Raw genomic sequence first — 27,750 nt, forward strand, 5'->3', positions numbered from 1 at the left:
AGTGACAGCGATGGATACAAAATTCCAAACAGCTTTTTGATTAAATCAGCTACCAGTCAATTACCATAAAAGTTCAGATGAAATGAAAATTTTTGTTCTTTTTGACATTGTATAGACATTATTTTAAAATAATGAATCTGGCAAAGGCCTTTAGCTTTTACTCATATTTTTGAGGCTGAGTAGCTTTCGGCATTGCATTTCCCTTTAAGAAATGTCCAGCAGAAACGTTTGTTCAGTAAAGAATGCCAAGTAACACAGTAACGTTCTTGACGATTCAGAATAGACACGCACAAAGAAAAAAATGAGATCTAAAATATTTTCTGTACATGAACTCCAAAGGTCGTATATATCATGATTCACGTAACACACTAAGGCCTTTATCTTTTTTCATTACATTAGTCCTAATTTGGTCCTTAGCTGACATATAACCACACAATATTTCATTGTTTACTTTTAGGTTACTTAAGTAAACTTTAGTATTTCTGAGGATTATGGCAACGTTTCAATACTTAAAGAATAAAATGCTAACATAAGAGGTTAATGTCTCGTGAAGAATTTATTAGATTTTCATGGAAATGTTTTCAGACATCAGTTGTACACCTTTCCTAAATCACCACAAAAGGCTGTTTTATCTATCTGTAACTAGTTTTGTATGTCAAAATGTACAAAGCTTTTTGCCAAAATGCAGTAGCAATCCTGGTTAGAAGATTACTTTAGGCAAAATTTAATTAGTTTAGTAGTGAGTTTACATTTCAGCTGGCCATAGCCATAGGTAAAAAACGTGGTTTGATACGCAAACCTATCACCGTGGGGAGAGGGGGGGGGAAATATCTGATTATACAGATAGAGGTTTCAGAAGCAAAATAACATTCTTTACTGGAAGAGTGGTTAAGCATTGGAACAGGCTCCCCAGGGAGGTGATGGAGTCACCATCCCTGGAAATGTCAAAAAACCCGAGTAGATTGTGGCACTTTGTGGTACGGTTGAGTAGGCATGGTGGTATCCAGTCGAGGCTTGGAGTCGATGATTTTGAACGTCTTTTCCAACCTCAGCGGTTCTATGATCCCCTGTAAGGAAGGGATAAGGGTCTGTTCCTGAGGACTGGAGATGGCCGGCAACACATTTTTGGGCGAACACGCGCACGTCAGACATCTACTGAGATACAAGCGCTTTGGGGATTTCATGAGATGCGAACAGTTTTACGATTCATTACGAGCTAATTACACCCCAAAACACGCCTTTGCGGCGCATCTCCCACGAAAACAGCATCGCCTCCCGCTCCAAGCCCCAAGGAGCGAGGGGCGACCCTCGGGACACGCGTGGGGAGGACGGCGGGGGGGGGCGCGGAGGGCGCGGGGCTCCGCGGCCGCGCACCGGCACCGGCGCCTCGCGCCCCGCCCGCCCCGCGGCGGCCCCGCCTCGCGCCCGCGATCAGCTGCGCGCGCGTCACGTGGGCGCGTGTCGAAGGTCACGGCGCCCACAATGGAGCTGTCGCCGTACGCGCAGGGCGGGTGGCGGCTGCTGGGCGACCCCCGCCGCTTCCCCCGCCGCCCCTTCGCCGCCCTCCTCCGCGCCGCCTTCCGCAGCCTCCTGGATGACCCGCGGGCCGGGCTGGGTAAGGCGCGGGGCGGGGCGGGCCGCGCCGCGGAGCGGAGCGCGCGGGCGGGCGCGGGGCTCCGTCCGCCCCCGCGGATGCGCTCGCGCGCCCGCGCCGGAGCGGCTCCTGCCCGCGGACGGCTCCAGGGTGCCGCTGCGCGGGGTGTCATCGCTAATGCGCGCCCGCTCCGTTAAAACTCCGACCCGTTCAAAATAGCGGGGGGGGGGGGGGGAAGGGTCCCTCCGCGCGTTCGTGTCCGCGGGCTGGGCTAAGCAGGCGGTGTTCCCGCTGCGCTGCGACCCTGCGGGAGGCTTCGCTCGTGGACGCGTCCTGCGGCAGCTCGAGGGTGCGCGGCCGTGCAATTAATTTGCGGTGTTAATGACTCCGCCGCCGCGGACGGAGGGAGCCGCCGGTGCCGGCCGCCCCGGTGCCACTCCCGGCCGGTGGCCCCAGTCCCGCTCCTCGCCGTGAAGAGGCTGCTGTGGATCGCGGACGGGGCTCGCAGAGGAAACGGAGGCTTTCCTTTTCTTTTTTTCTTTATTTCTTTCTCTCTCTCTCTCTCTCTCTTTTTTTTTTTTTTTTTTTTTTTTTTTTTTTTTTTTTTTTTTTTTTTTAATAGGAAGGAGATGTGGAGGCGGCGGGGCGCTCAGCGCCGCGCAGCCCCGCCTGGTACGGCCAGCCCCAGCCGGTCCGCCAGCCCCTCACCTTCTCCTCCACCTCCTCGCACCTTGCCTGCTTGCTCTGTCCTTTTGCTCTGAAACACCAAACGTGTTTCATTTTGAAATTTTTGTGGGGAAGGTAGCGTTCAAAGGGCAGGCAGCAGCCTTTGGTACCGTGTGCTGGGGTTTGGCAAATAAGTGTGTCATCAGTAATTCATTTATTTTAGACGATCCAGACCTGAAAGATATTGACCCTACAGTATTAAAACATTGCCATGCTGCGGCTGCAACATGTATTCTGGAGGCAGGGAAACAGAAAGCTGACATATCTGCTATAAGGTACTCATACTTAGAAGCTACACCATTTTTCAAGCGGTTGTTACTTAAAAGTGTACTGCTGAGTTAATGTGAACAGAAAACTAATAAATTCTTTTTCCCTGTAGCACATGCCTGGAAGACTGCAAACTGGATAAAGAGAGAATAGAACAATTTTGCACCGAATATCAGGTTTTTAAACCAGTTTTAACATATTAATTTTTCTCCTTTCATAGGAATTTATTGAACCTAGTAAATTTTTTTTTTTCCTCTTGCTCCAGAAAAACAAGGATGCATTGGAAATCCTATTGGGAAGGTAGGTCAATCACTCAGTGGAGACATGGTTTCACTTACAGTAAGTTTGAAACTGTCCTGGAAAACACTTCTGCATACTTTAGATGATTAAAGTAAGTCATATTGTTCCAATAAAAAAATAAAGTGCATTTTTAACAAACTCTAGAAAACAGCTGTTGAAACTTTTCTTCATTTGGAATTCTACTCTAAAATAAGCTTTTAGAGCTTCCCAAGAAACATTACCAAGATCATGAAAAAATTCTTCATTGATGGACAGCTTGAGAAAATGACCTTTTCTTTTAGCATAGGGAACTTGTAACTGTTGTGTCTTTCAGCATAGGCAGATCTCCTCTCCATATAACTGATGTGTCTTGGCGCTTGGAATATCAGATCAAGGTAATTTTAACAGATCAAGGTGTTTCTTTAGTCTTTTTAATGCTGAGATGTGGCTTTTTTATATGTTCTTTGTTTTTCATTTAGAACAATCAACTCCATAAAACTTATCAGCCTTCCTATTTGGTGACTTTAAACGTAGAGGTACTGTACTCCCAGCTCCCTCAAAGAAAAAAAATGCAATTTTATTATATTTTTTAAATAAAAAAAAAATTGCTGTTTCTTTGCTTTTTTTTTTTCCCCCTTCAGAACAGTGATTCAAGTTCATGCCCAGATGTTAGTTTTAGTTGTACAATGGAGCAATTACAGGTACTTGTTTCCTTCATCTTCCTATGCTTAGCCCCAATTGTGGATGTACATGTTTTTAACAACTTGCCAATCAAAATGAAAACATATATACACTATTACTTAAAAAAAAAAAAAAAAAAAAATCCAGTACAGGGAGTGTAAAAGAATTTTCCATAAAAGTTATCCAAGTATATTTTTACTGTCTTTTCAAATAAAGTTGCAAAGTAGCTGAATTTAGTTGCGTGGGGAGTGTTTTACATACGTGCATAAATATTTTGTCTGTTTTCATAACCGTAATCCATATGTAGATGTGGGAGGAAACTCACTCTTTTCTGAAACCCTGATTTCCCAGTGCTTAGAGAAGTGATTAAAGAAGCTGGTTCAGTGATTTAAATGTGTCATGATTAAAAATAGAGAAGGAACTGAAGGCTCTTCAGTGGTGTTAATGACATGTAAGAAATGTCCTGAAACAAACGTTGATCTTTGTTTAGCGATTTAAATGTGTAACTGAACAATAGAGGTATTGTAATGCTTGGAAGTGACCAAACTGTGGAAGATCGAGAAGAGGGCTTGGTGGGAGAGGAAAAGCAAGATATTAAAACTTGAGGCTAAACCTCCTCTTTTTAAATGTGTCTCCAAAGTTGTCCTTTTGTCAGTAATGAGTGTTTCTAGTTGGTTTGCTGGCATAGTGAAATCTGATGTGCTTTGGCTGGAGAATGGTCCTAGTACAAAATTGCTTTCAAAATATTTTCAGTGTTCTAGAAATCCATGTAGTACTTCAAAGCCTGAAGCAAATGTCAGCATTAGCCATTGTGGCAATATCAGTAAAATCTACATGTTAATAATGATGATCTATTTTAGGAGAAAGTACATTTTAAAAAGTGTTTTCCTTCAGTTCCCACTTTTCTGGCTACATTGTAAAATACAGAGCTATTTAATTATTTGCTTGTATTGTTCATCAGTTGCAACACTTTGTGCTACAAGGTGCTAGTTTCACTTGCATCTCTGTATAAAAAATATTCCATTCTTATGGCTGAGCTCTTAAAGATATGCTTATTCTAAGACTCTCTTTCATCTCTTAGGACTTAGTGGGAAAGCTAAAAGATGCTGCAAAAAGTCTAGAACGAGCAACTCAGATGTGACTGAAGGAAGTTATCAGCCTGCTGAAGCACTCCCCCTCCTAAGTGTCTCCTAAATGACAAATGTCTTTCATCTCTTGATGCAAACTAGGATTTTTTTAAGTCCTTGGTTGTGAATTAAGTGAAACAACTTTTTTATACCTGCACTGGGTATTCCTTGCTCATGTTATTTTTTTTTAATTAACTCCTGTTAAGTATTTGCTGAACTGTCGTGTCATCAACGTATTCCTTCTGTCTTATTTTGTACATTTTTACAACTGTCACTGCTTTTTTTTTTTTTTCCTCTGTGATCTAATAAAAGTTTATTTTCGCCTGTTGTGCAATTTCTATGGATGAATTAGCTGTACTTAAAAGTAAGATGCTAAACGATAGATCAGCTCATTGAGGCAAAAGCGCCTTCTTCCCGCGCCGCGGCTGCGGCGCGTTTGCTAAATCGCCCGCCGCGCTTTGTCATTTGCAGCCGACTTTACATCTCTCCTACGACGAAAAGCTGGACCCCGCGCGGGAGGCAAGAAAGGCTTCGGTTTAATCCTGTGGACCCGCGGCGCCTCACGGAAAGGCGGCAGAATCCGCGGAACGGAGCGGAGCCGGATGGCGGCTCCGGCTCGACGGCGCGGCTGCTCCAGCATCTCCCGCTCGCCTCGGGCCGTGCCCGGCACCGCTGGTCTCCGCGGAGCCGCTCGCTCCCGCCGGCAGGTGCGGAGGGGTGCTCCGAGGCGCGGTCCGTCCGCACCTGCCGGCGAGGGAGCGGGGCCCCCGCGGAGGATGCGCGGAGGCGGCCGACCCCTCTCCGCGGAGCGGGGCTTTTTCCTCTCCGCTCCTCCGCGCTCGAGCGGCGGGCGGCGTCTTATCCTCGCCGGAGGCGAGCACCGCGAGGGTTACCCCGGTTCCCTCCCTCCCCGCTCCGGCGGCCGCCCGTCCCACCCGCGGGGTGCGGAGGCACCGGGGGTCCCCGCGACGCCCGCTGCCGCCGCCGCTCGGGGCGGAAAAGCTTCGGCGCGGCCCTGGAGGGGACGCGACGCCTCGACGCCCCAGCTCCGCGCGGCCTCGGGCGGGCGCGGCGGGGCCAGGGACGCGCGGCAGCGCGCACGCGGTGGCGGAGGCGCGAGGCCGCGGCGCGGGTCCCCGCGGCGGCGGGACGGGGCGCGCGGGGCGGCCGGGGGCGGGAGCGCGCAACAAGTGCGCGGAGGGAGACGGGGGCTGCGGGGGGCAGCGTGCCGCGTGGGGCCGGCGGGCGCGCGGGCTGTGGGGCTGCGGCGCGGGGAGGATGGGAAGGGCAGCGCCGGGCGGGGCGGGGGCCGCGGGGCGAGAGCGGGGAGGGCAGCGGCTGAAGGAGAGCCGCGGCGCGGGCGGAGCGAGCGCGGAGAAGGAGCGCAGGAGGCGCTGGGGCTGCGGCGGGCGGGAGCCGCGGAGCGGGGCCGGGGGTCGGGGCGGGCGGTGAGGAAAAGGAGGAAAAGGAGGCATCGGCGGCGCGCGGGCGAGCGCGTGCAGGGCCGGGGGGAGGGGAGGGAGGGAAGGGAGGGGGTGGCGGGCGGGGGAGGGGAGGGAGGGAGAGAAGGAGGGAGGGGGGAGGCGGAGGGGGAGGAGGCGGCCGGGTTGCGGGATTGGGTCACGGGGAGGCTGCCGGGCCCCGGCGGCAGCGCCGCTAATTCCCAGGCCGCCCTTAAGGAATGAGGCGCCCCACGTGACGCTGGCGGGGCGGGCGAACTCCGAGCCATTTTGGGGACGGTGTCAGTTTCCACTGTGTGCCTTCAGCGTTGCATTCTTCCCTCCTCCGCCCTCCTCCCGCCCGCCCGCCCGCCCGCCCTCCTTCCCTCCCCGGGTCCCCGCCACCAACTATGAAATAACAACAACAATAATACTCGTAATAATAACAATAATAATAAAAGAAGGAACGCGAGAGAGGCCGCGAGGCGGAGCGGGGGGCAGAGGGAGAGACAATGGGCTGGTGGAGAGAGGACCCATCCGGACCGGGGAGACTGTGCGCTCCCAGCGCCTGAGCCGCCCGGGCGGCCAACTCGGAGGGAGCGAGAGAGCGAGGGAGCGAGCGAGAAGGGCCCGCGAGGAGCGGAGGAGACCCGGGCGTTCTGTAACTAAAATGAGCGGAGCGCAGCGGCGGCGGCGGCAATAAGCTTATTGCAATTGACAGCGTCTGCAGTTCATTTCAAGATGGCCGCTTGGCTCACATTCATTTTCTGCTGAACGACTTTTAACTTTCATTGTCTTTTTTGGCCGCTCCGATCATCACCCACCGGCTCCGTTTTCCGGGTACGTATGAAGCGAGGTGTCGTCTTACCAAGGGCGGGGGGCGAAGGGGGCTCGGCGGCGGTTTTCGGCCGGTTTGGGGGCTGCAAAGGGGCGCCTAGGTGTCCCCCGAGCTCTCCGTATGGGAAAAGCGCTGACAGGCTGCTCTAGCCACACACACACATACAGACACGCAGCAGCAGCAGCCTGTGCACTCGCTCGCGTTACGCACCCACATTTGCAAATTTTAGTTCCTTTCTTTCTCCAGACGCCCCCTAAAACCTTTCTGTGCACATGGCCCCCGAGGAGAATATTTATATTTCCCGACCCTGCTGCCAGCCCGGCCCGAGCGCCCTTTGTTTAAAGGCAGATTTTGATTAAACAGGGACGTTCGTGAAATCTGGAGCTGCCTGGGTCAAGTGGTTTCAGTCCTCCTCGAAAGAAATGTGTCTGGGGGGGGTTAAAATGTCAGATAACGCACCCATTTTATAGGGACGGAGCCAGCGGGGGGTAGCGATCCTCATGGGGGGGTTGTTAGGCGCCGGGGCACCCAGCAGAAAATGTTATTAACTTAAGTTGGACAAGTACTTCTGTGAAATTGGATGGGTTGTAAGATGGCGGTTCTCAGTTGTTTCCAATGTCTCCTCTTACATTTCTGCTCTAAATGCTGAACTTTAGGGGTTTGTGCCTACTGGGAGAGGCAAGGGGTGGTCGACGCCGAGAATTAACTTTTTTGGGGGGTAAGGATAGCACTTTTAACGCGGTCTTGGGGAGCTGGGGCGAGCGGTTTGCTGGAGCCTTTGGAGCAAAGGTGATGTGTCTGCGGGACGCGGAGGGGGGGTGGTGTGTGTGAATTTCTTTTCTCTGGTTGGTATTTTTTTTTTTCCCCCTGAGCCCGGGAAGGGTAAATTTACATGAAATCCTTTGTCAGATCTTAAAGATGTCACGAGTGGGCTCCTCGTGCTGCTTATGGGCAGCACTTGAAAGTTGTTGGTGTTGTGTTTTTATAATTGAATGGCCTTGGCAGTATATAAAGCGGGATGTTTCTGTGTGTTTGCTGTAAACATTTGCAAATAATCAGGTGAAAATAAGCAGGAAAAAAGTCGCATTTCCATAAAAGTGAGGCAGTAACTTTTCAGCCTCTGAAAACTTTGGTTCACTCCTCTACTCTCCAGAAAAGTCGAAGAAAACCTGGGCATCTGTGCCCTTTTGCAAGCTTGGCGCTAAAAGAAATTTTTTTGCGTAGTCTGTAGTGGTGAGAGCACCTTCTGTTATGGGACTGTCCCTAAGACCAGGGACGTTTAGCACAGTCCAGTAAAACTACTTTGAGTGACTCTGTGCAGCCCGTCCTGGAAACTGAGGCTTGTGTTGCACTTTGCCAGAGACACGAAGTCTTGACCTACCTGATCGCTTAGATATTACAAAATTAACATTTTAGTTTATTTTTAAAAGTAGATAGATTGTGTTCTATGCCTAGTCCCAGGGAGGCGATTTAAGAGACGGTGGTCCTTTTGCACTCTGTTGCCAATATTCAGGTCTCTTCTCGCTGCAGTGAGTTACGCAGAGATACTTGAGGTTCGTGTGCCTCCTCTGAAAGAGCTACTGTCCTCTCCTTTAAAACATATGCGGCCATTCTTAAGCGAAAGGGTAATAACAGGCTCGATAGTACAAGTGGCTCTGGCTGATAATGGGTGAAGATGTAGAATGAAGGCTTCTTTATTCCTTATGAGAGTTTTCAGAGAGGAGATGGGTTCAAAGTACACAAACCTATCCAAGTGATGATTCTATTTTTTATGTATGTATCTTCTGTTAGAGACCTGTCGAGCAAGGTTTGATAGCTTATTGCCTTTATGGATTTTTAATAATGTTGCTGATTCTTAGCAGGAGAATGTACTTCTGTTTTTCTTCATTTTGACATAACTTGTTTAAGGCCTCTGTATAATCGGTTGGCTGGCAGTGTTTACTTCTAGTAGGTATTATCCACATATATTTTACGTTAGGTTGTTCCATGTGTCAGTGTGTAAATATATATTGTCCTGGCTAAGAGGCTGTTTGTATTTCTGTGAAGTGTTGGCATTCACTGTGCGATCAGCAGGAGCAGAAAAAACATCTGAAAGGTTTTCCCTCGTACCGAGATATTAAACTCAGGCTGCTGTAGTAAAATGTGCTGCGTTCATGTTACATCCCCGCAGGCACAGACACGCGTGTGCCTGTGCGGGTGGCTTTTGGGGAGAAATTAGGTGCCTGGTTCAGCTTGCTGGGGAAAATCACTAATTTTCAAGATAGCTCATAGTACGTTGAAAATGTTTTAACTTTGGGCAATAAATAATCCGCATTTAGGGAGTGCTTCGACAAAACAGGTTTCACGGTTGAATTTAATCCCCCTCCATTTAGGAAGAAGCTATGCCTGCGTGAAATAAACGCGTTAATGTCTTGAAAGGTTTGTCCCAGTCTGTCAGGGCTGGGAAGGAATTTTCGGTCAGCCGACTTGTGTGACCTCGGTCACTGTTGGGGTTTGGTGGTGGTGGTGGTTTTTTTGTGGGTTTTTTTTGTGTGTGTGTGGTGGTTTTTTTGGGTGTTTTTTTTTTTGTTTTTGTTTAGATATTTATGAATTATAAGGTAGCGACTTGAACAAATAAAACACAGGACCATGAAAGTAGCCTGTCCATGTGCAGGTACCTAAGGGGACTCCAGAGCCGCCGATGTCAGGGTGCTGGGTTCTTCAGAAAGGCATGCAGAAACTCCGTCTCTGCCTTTTCTGGGAAAAGCAAAACCTCGGTATCAGTTTAAAAGGAAGAAGCGGAGGGTCAGGGACCCTGGAAGCGACATTTAAACCGCAGTACAATGCAGCCGGGGTCTTGCTTTTCCGCACGGTGCTGGGAACAGCTTTGGGGACCTGGTCTGGCTTGGTGCTTCTGGAACTTTGCTTTTCTTTGTGCTGGCTGGCTATGGCTTGATGTTGAGGAGTTTTATCTGCTGTTCACTCGAGGGTTCTCCTGCAGCAGCAAGAGAAGTTTCCTGGTCGGGGTCGCTCGTTGGCGCTGTGTACACTTCTGACGAATATTGTACCCCTGTTCTGGTCAGTTTGGCTGACGTTCAAAGCTTTTAGGAAGCTTAGTGTGATGCCTTTTTTTTTTTTTTTTTTTTTTTTGGTCCCCCCGCTGCCTAACATAGAAGTTTGCGAGGGGCTGCTCCCATCTTGAGCATACGGTGCTGCGGTGAGAGGTGGCTCGCAAGCTGTGCCTCGGGAGGAGGGGGGACCAAGAACAGGGGCTGGTGTGCTGGGAGCACTGACCTGGGGAAATTAATAGCTTGGACTGGAGCAACGTTGTTTCATTACATTTTTCAGGATCTGGTCGACAGAAAATAATTTGCTCTACAGTTGACGTGGCTGACAGGGCTATTTTCCTTCCGTGTGCTTTTCCCTTTATCTGTTACTCCCTCTCATTTTAAACAGCGCGTATGCGTCTCGCGTTGGTGCCAGTGCATCCGATGGGGTTTTATGGGTTTCAGACTATGAAAATGACATTTGTTTTTCACTCTTGTCTCTGCATTGTGTTGACAAGGTGTTGATTTAGCTTTAGGAATGATCTGGTCACATGGTCCTTCGCATGTTGTCACTAATGTACCGTTTAAAGTCGGTTTGGGCTTTTCCCCCCTTCTTGGTGTGCTTTATTGCTGAAAAGGGGGGCTACTCAAGGATCCGGATACTTGTTTTCTCCCTTCCAAGCACCTTATTCTGGTGATGCAAATCTCTTTACACCTTTTGCAAAACTTTGCACCGCGCTTGCCTCGTCCGCGGGATGATTTTCAAACGAGCGTCAAAAGGTGGGAGAAGGAAAGAAAGAGAAAGAGCTGGGGGTGAGAGAAAGGTAGGAAAGAGAAAAGTGAGGAAAGCAGAGAAGGAGGGAGCGGGGATGCCGGCGCGGTGGAGCGGGAGCTGGAGCTCGGCACCCCACTGGCGGTGCAGGGGGCTCGGTCCCCGGGAGCGCGACGCGGTCCTGCTCGCCGGAGGGAGGGAGCGGAGGGGGAGAGGAGCTATCTCAGACCAGCTCCTCGCACCGAGTCGACGTGGAGAGAGGCCCCTGAGAGGATCCGAAATGGCCGAGGCTCGGGAGGAGCCTCTGGCACTCGCCTCCGCCAGGCTGAGACCCCCAAAGCCCGGGGCCGCCCCCGCGGCCCCGCACCGCGCCCGGGCACCCTCCGGGTTGTGGCACCCGACCCCGCCCGGGCCGCTCCCGCCCTCCCCCTCCCCTCCCTTCGCGGCCGGGCTCCCAGACCCCCGCGGGCTCCTCGGCTCCTCCACCCCCTCCGCCAGCCCCCGGGCCCCGCGTCCCACCCCCTGGCCCGGCCCGGCCCGGCCCGGCCCGCCCCCCCGGCCGCCCCCCGCCCGGCTCTCGTGTGTTCCCAGCGGTGGCAGGATGCCAAGTGTAAGTGTAAGTTGCTATAGCAACCCCCTCGGAGAGCGGAGCAGATCCGGATCGGCACCGAGCCGCAGCGGCAGCCGCCCGGACCCCCCCGGCGGGCCGGCCCCGCCGCCCCGGTGCCCGGCCCCGCTCCGAGGTGCGTGTGTCCCCCCCTCTCCGTCCCTCCCCCCGCCGCCCCTCCCCGCGCTCCGGAAATGCCAGGGCAGCCGCACCGGGAGGCGCTGGTTCCCCTTTGTGCTGCTCGCCGGCAGCCCGGTGCCCGCCGTGCCTCCCCCGGAGCTCCCCGCCGCATCGCCGCCGAGCCGCCCGAGCCGGCCGCGCCGCGGGAACAGCCCGTGCCCGCCGGGGAACGGCGCGGTGGGTGCCGCGGAACCGCCGCTCCTCCGCGGGGCTGCGCCCAGGCCGACTCGGGGCGGTGCGGTGCGGGGACGCCCCGCCGGCCTCGGGACCTGCCCTCGCCCGCCGCCCGCCGCCCGGCCTCGCGCCGCCGCCGCCTTCGTCTTCCGCGCTTGGTCTTCCTCTGCGCCGGGGGATGCGATGCGATGCACGGGGGAAGGGGATGCGCCGGACCGCGGCACCTGGGACTCCGCCGCGCTCGTCTCCGCTGACCGGTCCTCTGTGTGTGTGTGTCTTTCAGAGCCGCTCCTCGCCACGCCAAAATGCACCGAACAACCAGAATCAAAATAACCGAGCTAAACCCCCATCTCATGTGCGTGCTCTGCGGCGGGTACTTCATTGATGCAACAACCATCATAGAGTGCCTCCACTCCTGTAAGTACGACCGGGCGCTCCGCGGTTTTCCCCCGTCGCTTCCCTCCTTTCCCGGCATCCCGGGAAAACACACGAAAAAAAAAAAAAATTCCTCCCAAGCCCAAACCCCCCCCGAGGGGCTCGGGACCGACGCCCTCCTCCTCCCCGACGGGAGGGGAAGTAGGTGTTCCAGGCGCGGTGCAGATTTTCTGAGGACGGCCCTACGGTCTTTGTTAAAGTAATAATATATGTACTATAAGCGTCTCCTTTTCATGGTAATTGCAGCTTATTTGGGTAGTTGTTTAGCTTAAGCAGCGTGTTGCTGACAATGGACGATTTGCTCTAGCTTGCATGGTTTAGAAAATCGCACCTTTATCTATGCATATCTGAGCGGCACCTAGGAGCATCACTAAAAGCCTGTGATGTTTGACTTACAGTCTGTAAGACCTGTATCGTGCGTTACTTGGAGACCAGCAAGTATTGTCCTATCTGCGATGTCCAAGTTCACAAAACTCGACCGCTTTTGAATATAAGGTAGGAGAAAGTTGCAAAGTGCACTCTGCATCTCTCGTTTTGTTTTATGTGGGGAGACCAGCGGTAGTCGGTGTCAATGTTATCTCTTCATCTGCAATTTAAGTCTGAAAGAGCTTGTCAATTTACAAACTACCTTGTGTGTATGTGCTCTCTTTGGAGTTTCTTCACTGATTGAAACCGAAGATGCCTCTCTATATGTGAGACAGAAAGTTTTTGTTGGTCTATTTTAGCATGCACCAATCATTGATGCCTCTTCCCTCTCCTCCATTCTCCTCTACCACCCCGACAGTTCTTGCCTCTACTTTCGGTATCTCCAAGACATGCATCACTCCAACCACAGCTCCTAGTCATGAAAACTCCCGCTGCAACTTTCCAAACGAAGAGGCAAAAGCCTTTAAAATATCACTTGCCTTTCAGAAATGATTTTGTTGTCAGCACTGCATTTTGCCCTCTTTACTTTGTAGGGAGGACATGTAGTTTTTTAAGGCCTTTCTTCGGTCTGAGGGAGGTCTTTTTCAGTTGTGGTAACATAGATAAGTTTTGGTTCAGAGTGGTATTTAGAGCAGGGTTAGTTTGATTACAAAGTCATGTAAGTCAATTTTTCAAGACTGGCCTCCCACTTTTTAGAAGATGCCTCATTGTTGTGAAAGTTGATAAGTGAGGTGCCGCCATTTGGATTAAAAAATCGCTTCATCTGCTTAATTTTATGTTGTGGGGTTGTTATTTTTCAGGTCGGATAAAACTCTCCAAGATATTGTATACAAGCTAGTACCAGGCCTTTTCAAAAGTAAGTAGTTAAATCAGGTATTTTATTAAGAGAAGAAAAACAAAGCCAGAGCCACTATTCTTTATCAGTACCGTGAGTTACAGAGTAATTACTAAAAGAAAAATATATGCTTTTCCATCTAGATGAAATGAAAAGAAGAAGGGATTTTTATGCTGCTCATCCGTCGGCTGATGGTAAAAGCTTCTTGTTCACAACTTTAATATGTGTCGCATTGAGCTAGATGTTTTACTGTTTCCTTCTTAACTTACAAGTGATGTATTACTGTCACAGAATTTTAAGAAGTGAAGTCAGCATAATAAAAGTTTATTGTTTTAACAGTCAGGTAGCTTTCATTCATTATCTTAACTGTGAAGAGTTTTTTTCTTGTTACTGAGAATTGCAATTCTTCCTGATTTGAATTTCAAAATGTAAATTATTGTGGAAATTTCTGTGCAGCTGCCAATGGCTCTAATGAAGACAGGGGAGAAGTGGCTGATGAAGACAAAAGAATTATAACAGACGACGAGATAATAAGCTTATCCATTGAATTCTTTGACCAGAATAGGCAAGTTCCAGAATGGCAAAATTTTATGTTTACTTGTTTACCTGTATTTATTATTTGCTGTAATTGTGTAATTTCTTCTCACAGACTGGAGCGAAAAGGAAATAAGGAGAAAGAAAAATCAAAGGAAGAGGTAAATAACTTTCCTTTACTCCAGAGGAAACATAGCACACACACACACAACTTTGGGGCAGGTCTGTATCTAAGAAAAATATGTAGGTATGTGTGTCTAGAACAAAGGAGACACAACTCCTATTGTGGCACTAAGTACAGAAGAGGTAAAACATTTTCATACAGCTGTATATGCAGGCAACTTTTTAAAATTAAAAATACCTGCAGTATTATTTTTAAAGCAGCATCTGATTTTTTTTGGTCAAAGTTTGGGAAAATTATTTCATAATTTATTAAAAATAATATGTATGGTATATGTGCCCTAAAATTATATTAAATATAGTACAAATATTTACATATATATTTAGTTACAATTTTAAATTACTTTCTCTAGAACTGTAATTTGCCGCTTATTTCTGATGTGCCCTCTAAGACAGCAGGCATTGTTGTGTTACAGTTCATAATTTAGTGAGGTGCACTTTTTTCAGCATGAATCACTGGAATACAACATCGGTGGGAGTAATGCTGGTTCTCAGTTGACTGATTTTCTTAACTATGCCACTAGGTGAATGACAAAAGATACTTGCGCTGCCCAGCAGCAATGACAGTGATGCATCTAAGAAAGTTCCTTCGGAGTAAGATGGATATACCTAACACTTTCCAGGTACCCTTGTGGAAAGAGTGGGGTTTTTTGTTTGTTTGGGTTTTTTGGGGTGTCTTTTGGTAGGACTCATTTTCTCATTACAGCGAGTCTCTGCAAGTGGTAACAGCCACATGTTTCTGGCGTGTGCTGTACGTTATTTGGTTTGTTTTTAAAATACCTGTCTGTAGAGTTCAGTGACTCTGTAATTTTTTTAGTGCTGTAAATACCAAAGTATTAAGAAATTGCACCTTGATGTGTTTGTGATATCTGTGACAGTGAGGCTATTTTTACCTCAGAGCGGTCATGTGCTGGGGGTAAATGCCCGGATGCTCCTTAATGCAAGGGTTCGTGTCTTGAACAGATCGATGTGATGTATGAAGAGGAGCCTCTGAAGGACTATTACACCCTAATGGATATTGCCTACATCTATACCTGGAGGCGGGTGAGTATTTCTAGTGTGCCTCCCAGGAGGGCGCTGGTCATGGCCTGGGCAGGGCACTTACCAAGGTCTCCCTTTTGCTTTGCAGAATGGGCCTCTGCCCTTGAAATACCGTGTCCGACCTACTTGCAAGAGGATGAAGATCAGTCACCAGAGGGAAGGCTTGAATAATAGCGGGGAGCTGGAAAGTGACTCTGGGAGCGACAAGGCGAGCAGCCCAGCAGGAGGCATCCCCTCCACCTCCTCCTGTTTGCCCAGCCCCAGCACACCAGTCCAGTCTCCTCACCCCCAGTTCCCCCACATCTCCAGCACCATGAATGGCACCAGCAGCAGCCCCAGCAGCAACCACCAGTCCTCCTTTACCAACAGAGCTCGGAAAACATCAATAAATGGCTCCTCAGCCACTTCATCTGGTTGATGTGCCAGCCAGGCTACCACCCTCACCCCTCCTTTATATAGATCTTTCCATGCCATTACAGCTTTATAGATGCTAATCCATGTGACTATCATCCAAATTGCTTTCTTTTGTAGTAACACTGAACTTGGCTATAAAAGGCGGACTAGGTGACATTCAGGATGGACGTTAATGGAAACGCAAGTTTGAAGTGTAAATTGTTTTCAGAGGACTGGGAAGCAAACAAAAGTTACACCTTCACCTGTTTTGAATGATGTGGAGTTGTTTCTGTCCCCATCACCTGGAGCCAGGAGTCTCCAGAAGTCGATACAAATCCTGGGAAGTAGTTTGTTAATCCAGAGTAACTCCTCCATTGCGTTCTCTTCGATTGTTATTGTTCTTATACTGTTTTGTGAACCTGTAGAAAGCAAGTGCTTTTTCATCTTGAAATCCAACAAAATTGAAAGAATATGCATAGAAAAATGCATATATGTAGCCATGTCACTGTGAATAACAATTTTTGCGTATTAGCCATTTTGATTCTTATGTTGCATCCTTTACTTCTCTGTTGCTGCGCAGAACCGATCAAAAGAAAAGTAAACTTCAGTTTTACAATCTGTATGCCTAAAAGCGGGTATTACCGTTTTATTTACTGACTTGTTTAAATGATTCGCTTTTGTAAGAATCAGATGGCATTATGCTTATTGTACAATGCCATATTGGTATATGACATAACAGGAAACAGTATTGTATGATATATTTATAAATACTATAAAGAAAATATTGTGTTTCATGCACTCATGATATGGTTGTTAAATTTCTAAACTGGTTCGACCCTTGCAGATGCCGCCTGTTTGGGCTTTGCTCATACTGCAAGAAACACGTTGTGTGTGAGAGCTACAGTATTGGGAAAGCACATTCAAGTCTCTGATAACCTGGAGGCAATTGGCAATCTTAAAAGGATTTTACTTGCTTTGTCTTTTTTTTTCCTTCCAAGCGGAGTATTTTTATTTTACCAAATCTTGAAGTGATATAGTGAGAAAAAAGAAATCAAGGGACGTGGAAGTTTTAGACCTGTTTGATTACCTTTTTATTATTTGGTGTGGTGGGACTGTGTTTTTAAAAGCACATGGAATCATTATAGAAGCCATAAACTATTTGATACAAATTTTAAGGAACCAGCAAGTGGCTGGATGAAGGCATTTTATCTAAATTTGTTTTAATATATATGTATATGGTACAGTACTAACGTCATTAAAATTTAACTGGTACTTTAATATTTCCAATAAATTGTGGAGAATGCCTTCTCTTTAATGGCCTGCAAGTAGGTGCATTTTATTAGAGGCTTCTAAGGGTGGGGTTTTTTCAATAGGAGGAACTTTTCCACCATAAAATATGAACAGCCCAGAACACTTTTCAGTTTGTGCTTTGCTTTGGTCGAACTTTGTGTGTGCTCATCACCCATCAGTTATACATTTGTGAGGGTGTTTATTCTATATGGATATTGTTTCATGTTTGTACGGAAAAATTGTAGTTAAACATTTCATTGTCTCCAGTCTGCAAAAGAAGCACAATTCTTATTGCTTTGTCTTGCTTATAGTCATTAAATCATTACTTTTGCATATAAATTGCTGTTACTTGTCCTGCTTGTTTTTATAGACCAAGTGATTGCAAATCCTCCACAAGGTTATTGATTATTGATGTATATGTCTTGTTAAACAAGAGTTGATATTTTTTCCTGTAGTAAACATGTACAGTTCAATTTCAACAGTAAAAACTTCAGTTTTATATACACTAATAACTTTCCTTTATAGCTGATCAAAGAAATAAATAAAAGGGATAATTCATTGAAAAGTAGCAAATTACCTCTGTTGATAATGTGGTGTTAAAGGACAAACATCTTGTTCTCATGGGAAGTATTTCTGTGTGTACCAAAGATTTTAGTGAACACTACAGTATAACATACTAAAATAACAAAGGGGGAGTGGGTAAAAACTCACTTAGAAATTGTAGTGATTTGTTTTGGTTGCCTGTCTAGAAAACATTTGCTGTTCTTTATTTGACCCTGATTTATTCTTGAAAATAAGCAAATGGTGCATCCTCACATCCCAGTCAGCCACAGGTTTTACCTCCTATCTGTTTGAACTTAGCCCCTGTTAAACTGCACTGTCCGGGAAGGGAAGAACTTGATTTTTGTGAGGGCGAGTGCCATGTTCTGCCTGTGCTGCCCTGGATTACTTTTTAAAGCTTCAGTAGAACTAAATACGTTTTAATATAAAGATACCTCTCAATGCGACTGAATGTCCGTCTTGGCACAATTCCCTCAGCTACATGAGTGATTCACTGTACTGGTTGAATTATTTCGCCCAAAAACCAGCACTTAACCTGCTGCAGAGGCTTGTACGTTAGCACACTGATCAAAATGTGCTTAATTTTACTCAAAAAAGCAGTTAATCACTACATCTAGCATCAATACGGAGCTATTCTCGGTCTTTGTGGAGTACCCGTGAAGCCCTCGGCAGTGAAACAGGAGTTGGATATTTCCCTTCGACATTTACTAAGCTTTTAGAGTATTTTCGACATCTCCCAATTTGACATCTCCTGTCTGAACAAGAACAAACGCTCTAGTAGCTCTCTTGCCGAGGTGCAAAAGCCGCCGAGGATGTTTGTGCTGCCATGAGAAACTCTTGATTTGCTGCTGGCCCTGCGCAGATGGTGCCGCGATGCGTATATGCTGCTAAGCACAACTGGGAGGACGACCTAAGATAGCATCTTGGTGCTCTACTTGTGAAGCTGCTGTGTCAGCCTTCCCGGTTTCACAGTATTTTCCTTTGCATGTACATAGTGACAGGTTTTCCCTTCACATGTACCTACATTCTCCCTGATGGAAAAGAAATCCCCGCTCGATACATGTAAAGGGAATTTTTTCATTATCCGACGTCGCATTTATATAGATGGAGGGATAAAGGCAAAGTCTGCTGCGTTTTCCTGAGCTTGCTCAACAAGCAATCTGGTCAAGGACAGAGGCGGGAGTGGTCTGTGCCGGCTGGAAAAGGATGTTTTTCTGCCTTCGTCCGACCAAATTTTCCGCCCCGGTTCAGCTGCCTGCAGCTCCAAGCAGCGCTTTTGTGTCCGGCACGAATGGGGATCCAGCCCCGGGGAAAGCAACAGAGAGGGAGCATGAAAAGCTCCGTAGGCTTCTGGAGAAGACGGATAGAAAGAAACAGGGAGACGGAATGCAGAAATATGCAGGGAGAGAAAGAAGAGTATGACGAGCTTGCTGAGCCGAGATGGTTGTCCTCCAGCACTGACCATTTCTCGCAACAACCTGCGCCCATGACTTCCAGGAAAACCGAGGCTGGCGGGCGGGTACCGCCGGCAAATTTCCGACACCGGCAGCGTCCCGTGGGCAGGAGAGGGAAGCGGCGGGTGGCACCGCCGCGGCGCCGGGGACCCGGGCAGCATCGGGGGAGCCCCAGGAAACGCCGTGAGAAAACGACGCTCCCCGATTTTCGAAAGATGGGGGGCACAGAAACCCGACGGCGGAGGCAGCGGCAGAGGCAGAGGCGGGCGCCCTTCCCGACGAGGCGATGCCTTTGGTCCTCCGGCCGCGGCCGCCGGGTCACCGCCGTCACCTCCGCCGCCGCACCGCTGTCCCAGGAGCCGCTCGTTTCGCTGGGGATTTTCAAAGCGCGGCCGAAGCAAGTCCTCTCACGGTCGGTACCGCGTTGAACTCTCCTTCCTTCCGCCTCCGCCAACCCTGCGCCTCTTTCCTTCGCCGCGGCCCCGAACCGCCGGTTCCTTAGCCCCGGCGGCAGAGTGCTCCTGCCTTCCAAACATCACTTCTGGACTGTTCATCTCTCACCACGCAGAAACTCCTGCAGTTCCGATCTTTGCCACCAAACTGGCTGACGAGGATCGGGTCGTCTCGTCGGGCCGGGCTCCGCTTTCTGGCCCCGGAACGGGGCGGTCGGCAGCGGCCCCCGCCGCAGGCACCGCAGCGGGAGGAGGGTGGCGGCGGCCCCGCCGAGCACCTCGCGCCCTCCTAATTTTAAAACGGTGAAATTCTGAGACAGTGTTTACTCAGATAAGTGTTTCCTGTTTCCGCTGTTAATTTTTAACGTTCTTGCTCCTACTCTGGGTACTTGAAACGGATTTCCTTTATTTTACTCTAAACAGTTTATTTTTCATCTTTTCTGCCCGTCTCCTACCCGGAGGACGCCTGGAGAAGAACCTGCCCTCACCTCCCAGGGGCTGCGGATCTCCGCTTTCCGCGGCGCAACGTCGTTGCCCCGTTGCGGGAGCTCCGACTCACGGCTGATTTGTGTTTTATTAACTCAAGGACGGCAAGGGTTCTGGCAGCGAGGATTTTTTCCAACTCTGGCTCCTTCACTCGCTTTCCCCGCGACAGAGGAGTCCTGCCAGAAGAACAGAAAAACTTATAAAGCCCGGTGTGGACCAGGCAGTTCTCGGTCTCGCCGTCTTTAGGGATGGGATATTTTTATTTATTTAACAGCCATTATGTGGGTTAAAGAAAAAAAAAAAAAAAATCATCGATGTCGGTAACGGGTAGAGTACGAAGGACACGTAACACCCACGGCAAAGGAGGCTTTCCTGCCGGGGTTGGGCAGGGAGCGGGACTTCCATCCGCGCTCGCTGACACGAAGCCGCGGCCGCGACGGGCAAGACAGCGGCAGTCACGGAAAGGCCGAGAGTGGCAGCGCCGGAGGCGGGCGCTGCCCCAGGGGTGCGAGGAGCCCGCGGGCCCCTCCGCCGCCGGACGGGCGGCCGCTGCCCGCCCCGCGAGCCCAGCCGGGAGCTGCGGTTCTGCCGCGATTCTCTCCGCTTTGCCCGCGCCGGCGGGAACGCGGCTTCTCCGGCCGGCGTGGAAAACGTGGCGCTAGGCGCCGCCGGTGCCGCGGGCGCGGGCGGGCCCCCGCCGGCCGCCCCTCCGCGGGCGGGCCGCCCCGCTCCGCGCCCCCCGCGCCCGGGCAGAGGCCATCTTGCGCCTGCGCACCTCTCGCGCCCGCGGAACTTCCCCCGCGCCGCCAGATTCGAACGGGGCCGCGCGGAGCGGGACCCGCGGAGGGACCCGCCGGCCGCTCCGCGCCGCGCCCGCCGCCCGCGGGCCGCGCCCCATCGGCCTCCGCCGGCGGCCGCGGCGGGCTCACCGTCGCGCCTTGGGCGGCTCTCGAGTCGTGCCCGGTCCGGCCGGTGGGCGTCGGGTACGCCTGGCGGGCAGCACCCCCGGCCGCGGCCGCCCTCCGCTGAGGCGCCGCAGGCTTCGCACCGTCCTGCGTTCGGTCTGCCTTTCCCCGCCTCCTGGTCCTTCGGGTGCTCCAGCCAGCCCGGACATTTGGGGATGTGCGCAGCGGGACGGGAGCGTTCCGGGTTTTCCAGCTGCGGGGCGCCGCGGTCGTGTCCTGCGTGTCCGCCCTGCCGCAAGCACACGGCCACCCGCTGGGGCCGGCCGGCACCAGCCCTTCTCGGGGCACGGTGGGGCCTCGGGGCGAGCCCACCTCCCCGAGGGATAGGAGGAGGTCGCGGTAGCCATTTGGCGTATCTGTTTTCGTGGGCCGCAGCTGAATATCGCACCTCGTCTAGAGAGACAAAGGGCTGTACGTTCCTTTCGTCGGGGACAGGCAGATGCCTTCCCCGTTCCGAACGCCGATGCTCTCAACGGTGTGGAGGGGTACATTTTCCGGGAGGGGCCGGGTGAGAACTCCCCAGTGGCAGGTAGGCACTTTAAAACAGCAGAGACAGCCAGCAGCCCTTCCCCCTCAGCGCCCGCCGCCGGGCTCCGCGTCCCCGATGCCTCTCGGCCGCCACATCCCCGGTGGAGAAGGCCGAGGCCAGGAGGAGCCGCCTCGCATCCTGGGGCCCCGCTGAGCGCAGAGCTTCCAGGCACTGCTGCCAGCGGTGGCATTTCTTACTCCTCCCTCTCCATGTGCTGGGGATGCTCGAGAGTTGCCTTCTCAACGAGGCACTTTCTGATCAGTGAGATAACATCATGCAGCTGATGGAGGCCTCCGAGGTGGACTGAGTTTAAAAAAAAAAAACAAAAACAAACCCACACAAAAAAACCCCACAAAAAAACCCCAAACAACAACAACAAACCCCAACCAAAACTAAACCAACCCCCCCAACAAACAAACAAAAAAAAAACCAAAGAAAAACAAACAAGAAAAACTTCCAAAACTCAAACACAAAAATCAGAAAAAAATCCTAGCTAAATGAGAAAAAACCCCATACTCCACCAAAGAACCCCCCCAAAAACTCCACATACACAATCCCAAAACTTTGAAGGAGAAATAGGGAAAAAACCCTCCAACAAAACAATCAACAAAATAAAAAACAGAAGAAAGCCCAAACAACTGAAATCAAGATACCCAAAAAGTTATGCTACCAGGGTGCTGAAAGAAAGGTGTTGGCATGGCCAAGGTGCAGGGATGCTGAGTGAGTGATGCCCCTGCGAGGCAGCTCTCACTGCGCGGGGTGCGGAGTCTGCGCGCACACTTCGTGTGTTCCCGACACCGGCAGCGCGCCAGAGGAGCCGGGGTGCGCGGTGCTCTCAGCCGCAGCTCTGCCCGGCCAACGGGAGCTTCGATGTACCCGGTCGGGACCTGTCCCGTCCGAAGGGGTGGCACTTCAGTTTCTAGGCTGGCTGCGGCTGGAGCCCCGGGGGACACCGCGCTGCTGCTCCCCAGGCTGGGGCTCTGCTGCCGGGCAGGCGGGGAGAGCCCCTGGCACGGAGGAGCTGGCAGCAGAGGAGACTGGCGGAGGGTAGACAGGGACTCAGCGCCGGGAAGGATGCCTACAAGCCATGAGCTGCCATTTTGTCTCTTTTAAGAGGTTTGGCTTTCCCCTCTCCCGCAGCGCTGTGCGCGGCCGTGGCAGCATCTCCCCTTGCTCTGCCCCTCCTCGGCCTTCCTGCAGGGAGGCAGCTCGGGGCGGCACGGGAGGTCCCCTCGGGAAAGCGCCCATCAACCCCAGCCTTCCCAGCCCCGGCGCTCTCCCTGCCACCTCCGCCCTAGGTGCTCGGGGTTTGCAGGCTGTTCAGCTGATTTGTTGCTAATAGCAACCACACGACAGCGATTTGCAGCCTTTGCTGCTGCCAGCGCCTCTCGTTACACCTTCTTCTGCAAACCGGGATACGTTCGTCTGGCTGCTGCCTGTCCCCACCCCACTAACCGCAGCAGCCAAGGACAATAACGGTGCGGGAGGACGGGACGGCCTCGGGGCGGACTGCGGGCTCCGCTGGGCACCGCGCAGATTTGGTCCTTCCACATCAAGAACTAAATACTGGCTTTCAGCCGCAGCCGCGCAGGCTCCGCGCATTTCGCATTGTGTGGCAGCATTGTTGAGAGCTGCAATCCGACCGGCGCGGGGGGGAGAAGCGCTGCTGGGTTTACATATGTAGATGCGGGCAGCGTTCAGCGCCAAGCCAACACACACCCTCCCCCGGAGCATCAGACACAAAGGAAGACCTCGTTCCTTTCAAGTCCGCAGAATAAATTAAGCTCCGGCTTTCAGTTTTGGAACGTCCCAAAAATACATTTTTTTTAATGGCACTGCACAGGCGCTGACGGTTCCGCAGGAAACTAGAGGTGTAACCATATGCACGTGGTAAAAAGGGCTCAGCCCTACCAGCTAATATTTCCTGGTCTCATCCTGCAAGTCAACTTGATATGTTTTGCCCTTTTCCGGTGTATTTATCCCTTAACATTATTATTCAGCCTTTCCTAGTGTAATGGTGATTCACCAATCTCCACTAGCCAAACCTGTAGCTTTTACACCTTTACAGTTACAAATATCTGCTCAAATGCCAGCGTCGTCCTGTTGAGTGAAGAAAAAGAACTCCTCTTTCTAGTGCGTCTGAAGTGCCTCGATGTTTGTGTCTTCGCCTCACAGAAATAATGTACTCTATAAGAAGATCTTACAAACTAAACTCGTCTCCGAAAATCCGGAGAGGGGACCCCAGAATGGCTCGAGTCCCTGCAGCCCCGAGCCAAAGCTCAGGGAGAAAAAAGAGAGAACTCTCCATTCCTATGGTCTCTCTGATAAAGTTTTTGCTAAAATCAGGTAATGGCACAGCCCAACTTAAATTTTAAAAATAAATTATTAAAGGTTTCAAAATAATTTCAGTAGAGGCTATACGTGGAGTTGGAGATTCTTCAGTCAGTGTACTCTTTTCGAGAGAGCACTTCAGTTGCTTACATCCTATTTGCTCCCACTAACCTTTCCACGTTCAAACTCCCGACTTTTATAAACCCAGCACTTCCGACTCTGATCCGTGGGAGAGTTTGCGCGTTACTCTTCCTACCAAATGAGCCGAGTCGCTCAAATACGGGATTAAAAGCCCTAATTTCTGTAACCCTATGAATATCTCCTCAACACTTTGAACAATTTGCCAGGCGTGCGGCAGGAGGAACAGACCCTCCAGAGGCAGATGGGGAGACCCAGCGCCCCTCCGACGGGCGCGGGGGGCGGCCGGGGGCGGTCTGGCTCCAGCCCGGGTGACCCTCAGCCCCGGCGCCCTCCCGAACCGCTGGGGAAGCCGCCGCACCAAGGCACGGGAAGACCTCGCCTTTTAATGGGCGTCGTGCAGTTTTAAGCCGTAGTGGAGCATCCACGGCTTGACCAGCCGAGGCACGGCGGGGCTTGAGCCGTCGAGGGGCAGAGAGCTCGGTCCTGGACCGGTCACCCAGTGCCCTTCGAGTTGGGGGGTCTTGCCGAGGGAACCCGGCAGCTCCCGAAGCTGAGTCACCTGTTGCCTCGCACCCGCGGGGACGAGACCGAGCCGGGAAAACCCACGCTCTGAGCACGCCTCACCCCACAAACAAACCCGGGAGCAACTTCGCCTTTCCCCGTTTTAGGGAAAATGATGTTTCCCCGCCCCGTTCCGGGCATATTTCCGAGTGAATCAAAGTCCGAGATTAAAGAACATCCACCTGAAAGCGAAGGCACATTATTCATTTGGATAACTGTTCCCCCGGTCTCTGGTTTATTTTTTAAACTGACGTGTCCGGTAACGCAGTCATTACCAACACCACCCGCTTAAGGATACAGGTTTCCTACTAATGAGCACCCCAGCAGTAGGCAATGAAGTCTCACAACTACGTCATTTCCATAAATGATTTTCCGTCTTCAGTACTTTTGCGAGAACCGGTGACATTTCCGTAGACTGCATTTGCATGGTGTTTATTCCTCATTATTATTAATATTAATCATGTGAACAGACTTAGTATCAAGCAACGAAGTGTAGCAGCAAGTCTTGGTGGTACTCAGGGTGGGGTTTGTTGTTCCTTATCCAAACATTAGACTTAATTAGACAGATAAATCAATTTATCTGTAGTGGACACTTCTGCCTTTTTTTTTTTTTTTTTTTTTTTTTTTTTTTTTTTTTTAACCTCTGGAAGTAATTAATCACCATTTGTTTATTTTTTATTTAACTTATAAACAGAAATAAGTATAAAGAAATGTGTTTAACAGCTGTTCCCTTCTCAAGTACACATGGTGATAATTTCCCAAAATATTTTCTGTGGTAAACGACCTTCTCACCAATCTGATTTTATTTGTCTCCTTTATTTGTAAAGAACAGCACATCGCCTGTTTAATTTGTTTGCTGAAAGAGATTTTTTTTCCTGCACTAAATACTCTAAATACACATAGCTCATTTCAGACCATGAAATTGTGTATGTTAGCCCCTCTCTTTTCAGCTGAGTAAACACAGACAAGAGTTTTAAAAAATGTAGACATCTCTTTTACACTTTTCTAAACTTTTAAAAGGCAGCTGACATACCTTCAACATTCCAGCTTTAGGGTATGAGACAAAACTTTTTATACCTGTCAGATAATACGTTTATATAGTGTCAGTCGTCTGATTTTGTACATTTACATCTCTGTAGGACAGATTAGCAGCCCATGAAAACTTGAAGCCACTGTGCAATAATGTGTGGCTACAGAAAGCGACATTCTTTATTGACTATTAACTCTGATTTTCTGTTGTGGATCACAATTTCAGTTGAAGCTGCCTGATCGATAGCAGAGCTAACTATTACCTTCGTTCGCAAGTATCCTGCGTCTTGGGAATCGCCCTCAAAAGATACTGGGGGAGATGTAGAGTCTATTTCTCTTCCAACCCTGATAACACTGATTTCATTTTCCAGTCCCACCGTTTGCATTACTTGCTATACAGACCTCCAAGGTTGTGTTTACTCGTACATGCAACCAACCATGTCTTTGCCAACCAGTTATGAAGAGAATTATTCGTAATTAGTCCTAATGGCCGGACACCAAGATGAGAAAAAATGGAAGGCAGCGCGCAGCTTATCTACCAGAATGATACGCTGCTGGGGGAAAAAAAAAAAAAAAAAAAAATTAACAATTCCTCCCTATTATAGTGCACGGCAATAATTTGTGTCCGTACCAGGCAGAGCTAGAGGGCTGCTGCCGGACCATCCTTCCCCGCGCTGCTCCGCCCTGCACCGAGACAGCGGATGCTACTCCCGGCCACCTGCGGCCGAGCGGGGCGGGGAGCTGCCGCTGCTGCGCGAGTGCTCTGCGCGGATGGGTGCGCTCGGGCAGATCATTAACTGCGTCGTGTATCGTCTGAGAAAAGCCTTCCCTTCCAGCGGGGCACCGCGCTTCTTCTGCCGCACTTCTCTCGCGGCTCCCGGCCGAGGTGCGGCTGTAGCCCACGGGCTCGCCCCTGCGCGACCGCGCTGCCCGCACCGCCCCGGCCCCGCTCCGTGGCCGTGGGTGGAGGGGGCCTGCGCGGCCCTGCGCGGGGCAAGCTTATTCCCCGTGAGGCGCAACCCCCCCTGCGTGGGTCGTCGTGGCGGCGCAAGGCAGGAGCGGAGATCCCCGAGGAGGAACCGCGTCGGTGGTGAGAAAGAAAAAACTAAAATCAAAGGACTCCACTTCCCGAAGAATAAAGGCGCGGCGGGGGGAGAGCAGCTTCGAATTGCTTTTATCTTTTCTTTTTATTTATTTATTTATTTATTTCCCTCGGCTCCCTGGGTGCGGAGGGAAGCGGGAGCCAGGCAGGAGGACCCCAGGGGACCCGCCGGGAGATGCGCTGGATTTCGCCAGAGCGGCGAGGCTCTCCCTGTCTGCCCGCCGAGCCCTCGGCAAGTTATGCAGCAGCGGAGCGGGACAAGGGACGCGCCCCGGGGGAGCAGCGCGTCCCACCGGTGCGCACCGGCGGGGCGGCCACTGCGCCGCTCCCAAACGTCAGCGGTGGCGGACAGGCCCCGGCCCGGCCGTCCGACATCTCCCCGCCAGCCTCCGCTGCGCTGAACTCGGCGACGCGCCGCGGGCCGGACACGTCCCTGCGCCGCGGCCGGCACCATCCCGCGGGCACTGCGCGTTCCCTGCCCGTCCCCAGCCTTCCCCGGCGCTCCCGAGAGCGGCAGCTGCCTGCCGGTGAGAGGTGAGAGCGGACAGTCGCTGTACACGTTTTCACGTCAAGTCGCGTTGATACACCCCCACAGGTGCTGTGCCGTGATGTGCGCTACAGACGTGACACAGCGGCGGTCCCCTCTCCGCGGAGCTGCCGGTCCGCACGCCCCCGCCAAACTCTGTAGGGGCCGATAGCCACACGCGTACCGGCAGGGAGCATGTGACACGCGTGTGCGACCCGGCGCCGGCCGGGCCCAGCCCGCGGCCCGTCCCGACCCCGCGAGCTCGGCCCGGGGGCGGCGCGCGGAGCCCCGCGGGGCGGAGCGGGACCCGGCGCGGCGGGCGGGCGCGTGACGTCACTGCCGAGGCCCCGCCCCCCCGCGGCTCGGCTTCCGCCCGGTTGCCGGGGAGACGCGTCCACAGCGCGGAAATCCCCGCGGGCGCGGAGCCCGCCCGGCGCCGCCATGAGCCAGCGGCAGGTCCTGCAAGGTAGGCTGGGCCGGGGGCCGGGGCCCGGGCAGCGGGGCTGGCGCGGCGCTCGCCCGCCCGCTGACCCGGCGCCCCGGCGCTGCCGCCCGCAGTGTTCGAGCAGTACCAGCGCGCCCGATCGCAGTTCGCGCAGGCCGTGGCCGACCTCGCCGCCCGCCCGCAGAGCATCGACACGCTCCGAAGTGCAGGTACGCGGGAGCCGGCGGGGCCGGGCCGTGCGCGGCCGCGGGGTTTCGCGCGCCCCGGGGCGGGGGCAGCGCGGGGCCGCAGCGCTGGTTTCCCTGTGTTGTGGGGTTTTTTTTT

The 27,750-nt window shown here is 51.6% G+C and overlaps 3 protein-coding genes across 5 annotated transcripts in view; all 3 read left to right on the top strand.

Annotated features, from left to right (window-relative positions):
* Positions 1–1,466: 1,466 nt before the first annotated feature.
* COMMD3 (COMM domain containing 3) lies at positions 1,467–5,018 on the top strand. The gene is made up of 8 exons (XM_040066464.2): positions 1,467–1,615; positions 2,484–2,595; positions 2,700–2,763; positions 2,853–2,887; positions 3,201–3,261; positions 3,346–3,402; positions 3,508–3,567; positions 4,629–5,018. Exons 1-8 carry the CDS (start codon positions 1,483–1,485, stop codon positions 4,686–4,688), a joined length of 582 nt encoding a protein of 193 aa, XP_039922398.1. The 5' UTR covers positions 1,467–1,482; the 3' UTR covers positions 4,689–5,018.
* A 1,359-nt stretch (positions 5,019–6,377) lies between these two features.
* BMI1 (BMI1 proto-oncogene, polycomb ring finger) lies at positions 6,378–16,626 on the top strand. The gene is made up of 10 exons (XM_040066452.1): positions 6,378–6,953; positions 11,994–12,127; positions 12,544–12,640; positions 13,372–13,427; positions 13,550–13,600; positions 13,863–13,971; positions 14,056–14,101; positions 14,645–14,743; positions 15,084–15,164; positions 15,250–16,626. The coding sequence occupies exons 2-10, from the start codon at positions 12,016–12,018 to the stop codon at positions 15,577–15,579; spliced, it is 981 nt and encodes a 326-aa protein (XP_039922386.1). The 5' UTR covers positions 6,378–6,953; positions 11,994–12,015; the 3' UTR covers positions 15,580–16,626.
* Positions 16,627–27,363: 10,737 nt separating this feature from the next.
* Positions 27,364–27,750, top strand: part of SPAG6 (sperm associated antigen 6) — a 47,349-nt gene continuing 46,962 nt past the window's right edge. For 2 of the 3 annotated variants that reach the window (XM_040075442.2, XM_040075448.2), the window contains exons 1-2: positions 27,387–27,447; positions 27,540–27,635. In XM_040075442.2, coding sequence (XP_039931376.1) covers positions 27,423–27,447; positions 27,540–27,635 — 121 coding nt within the window. In that variant the 5' untranslated portion in view covers positions 27,387–27,422. Of the gene's footprint in view, positions 27,448–27,539; positions 27,636–27,750 lie in introns of all 3 variants that reach the window. The other variant, XM_040075433.2, reaches the window with a different exon arrangement.

Source organism: Hirundo rustica, chromosome 1 (genome assembly GCF_015227805.2).
Source record: "Hirundo rustica isolate bHirRus1 chromosome 1, bHirRus1.pri.v3, whole genome shotgun sequence".
Taxonomy (NCBI): Eukaryota; Metazoa; Chordata; class Aves; order Passeriformes; family Hirundinidae; genus Hirundo; species Hirundo rustica.

What these genes read in the sequence shown, in the direction of transcription:
- COMMD3 (XM_040066464.2), top strand. Translation starts at nt 1,483, where the DNA reads ATGGAGCTGTCGCCGTACGCGCAGGGCGGGTGGCGGCTGCTGGGCGAC. An exon ending in TTGGAAATCCTATTGGGAAG is followed by an intron (nt 2,888 to 3,200) that starts GTAGGTCAATCA and finishes TGTGTCTTTCAG; the next exon opens with CATAGGCAGATCTCCTCTCC. An exon ending in TGGTGACTTTAAACGTAGAG is followed by an intron (nt 3,403 to 3,507) that starts GTACTGTACTCC and finishes TTCCCCCTTCAG; the next exon opens with AACAGTGATTCAAGTTCATG.
- BMI1 (XM_040066452.1), top strand. Translation starts at nt 12,016, where the DNA reads ATGCACCGAACAACCAGAATCAAAATAACCGAGCTAAACCCCCATCTC. An exon ending in TGCTCATCCGTCGGCTGATG is followed by an intron (nt 13,601 to 13,862) that starts GTAAAAGCTTCT and finishes ATTTCTGTGCAG; the next exon opens with CTGCCAATGGCTCTAATGAA. An exon ending in AAGAAAAATCAAAGGAAGAG is followed by an intron (nt 14,102 to 14,644) that starts GTAAATAACTTT and finishes CTATGCCACTAG; the next exon opens with GTGAATGACAAAAGATACTT.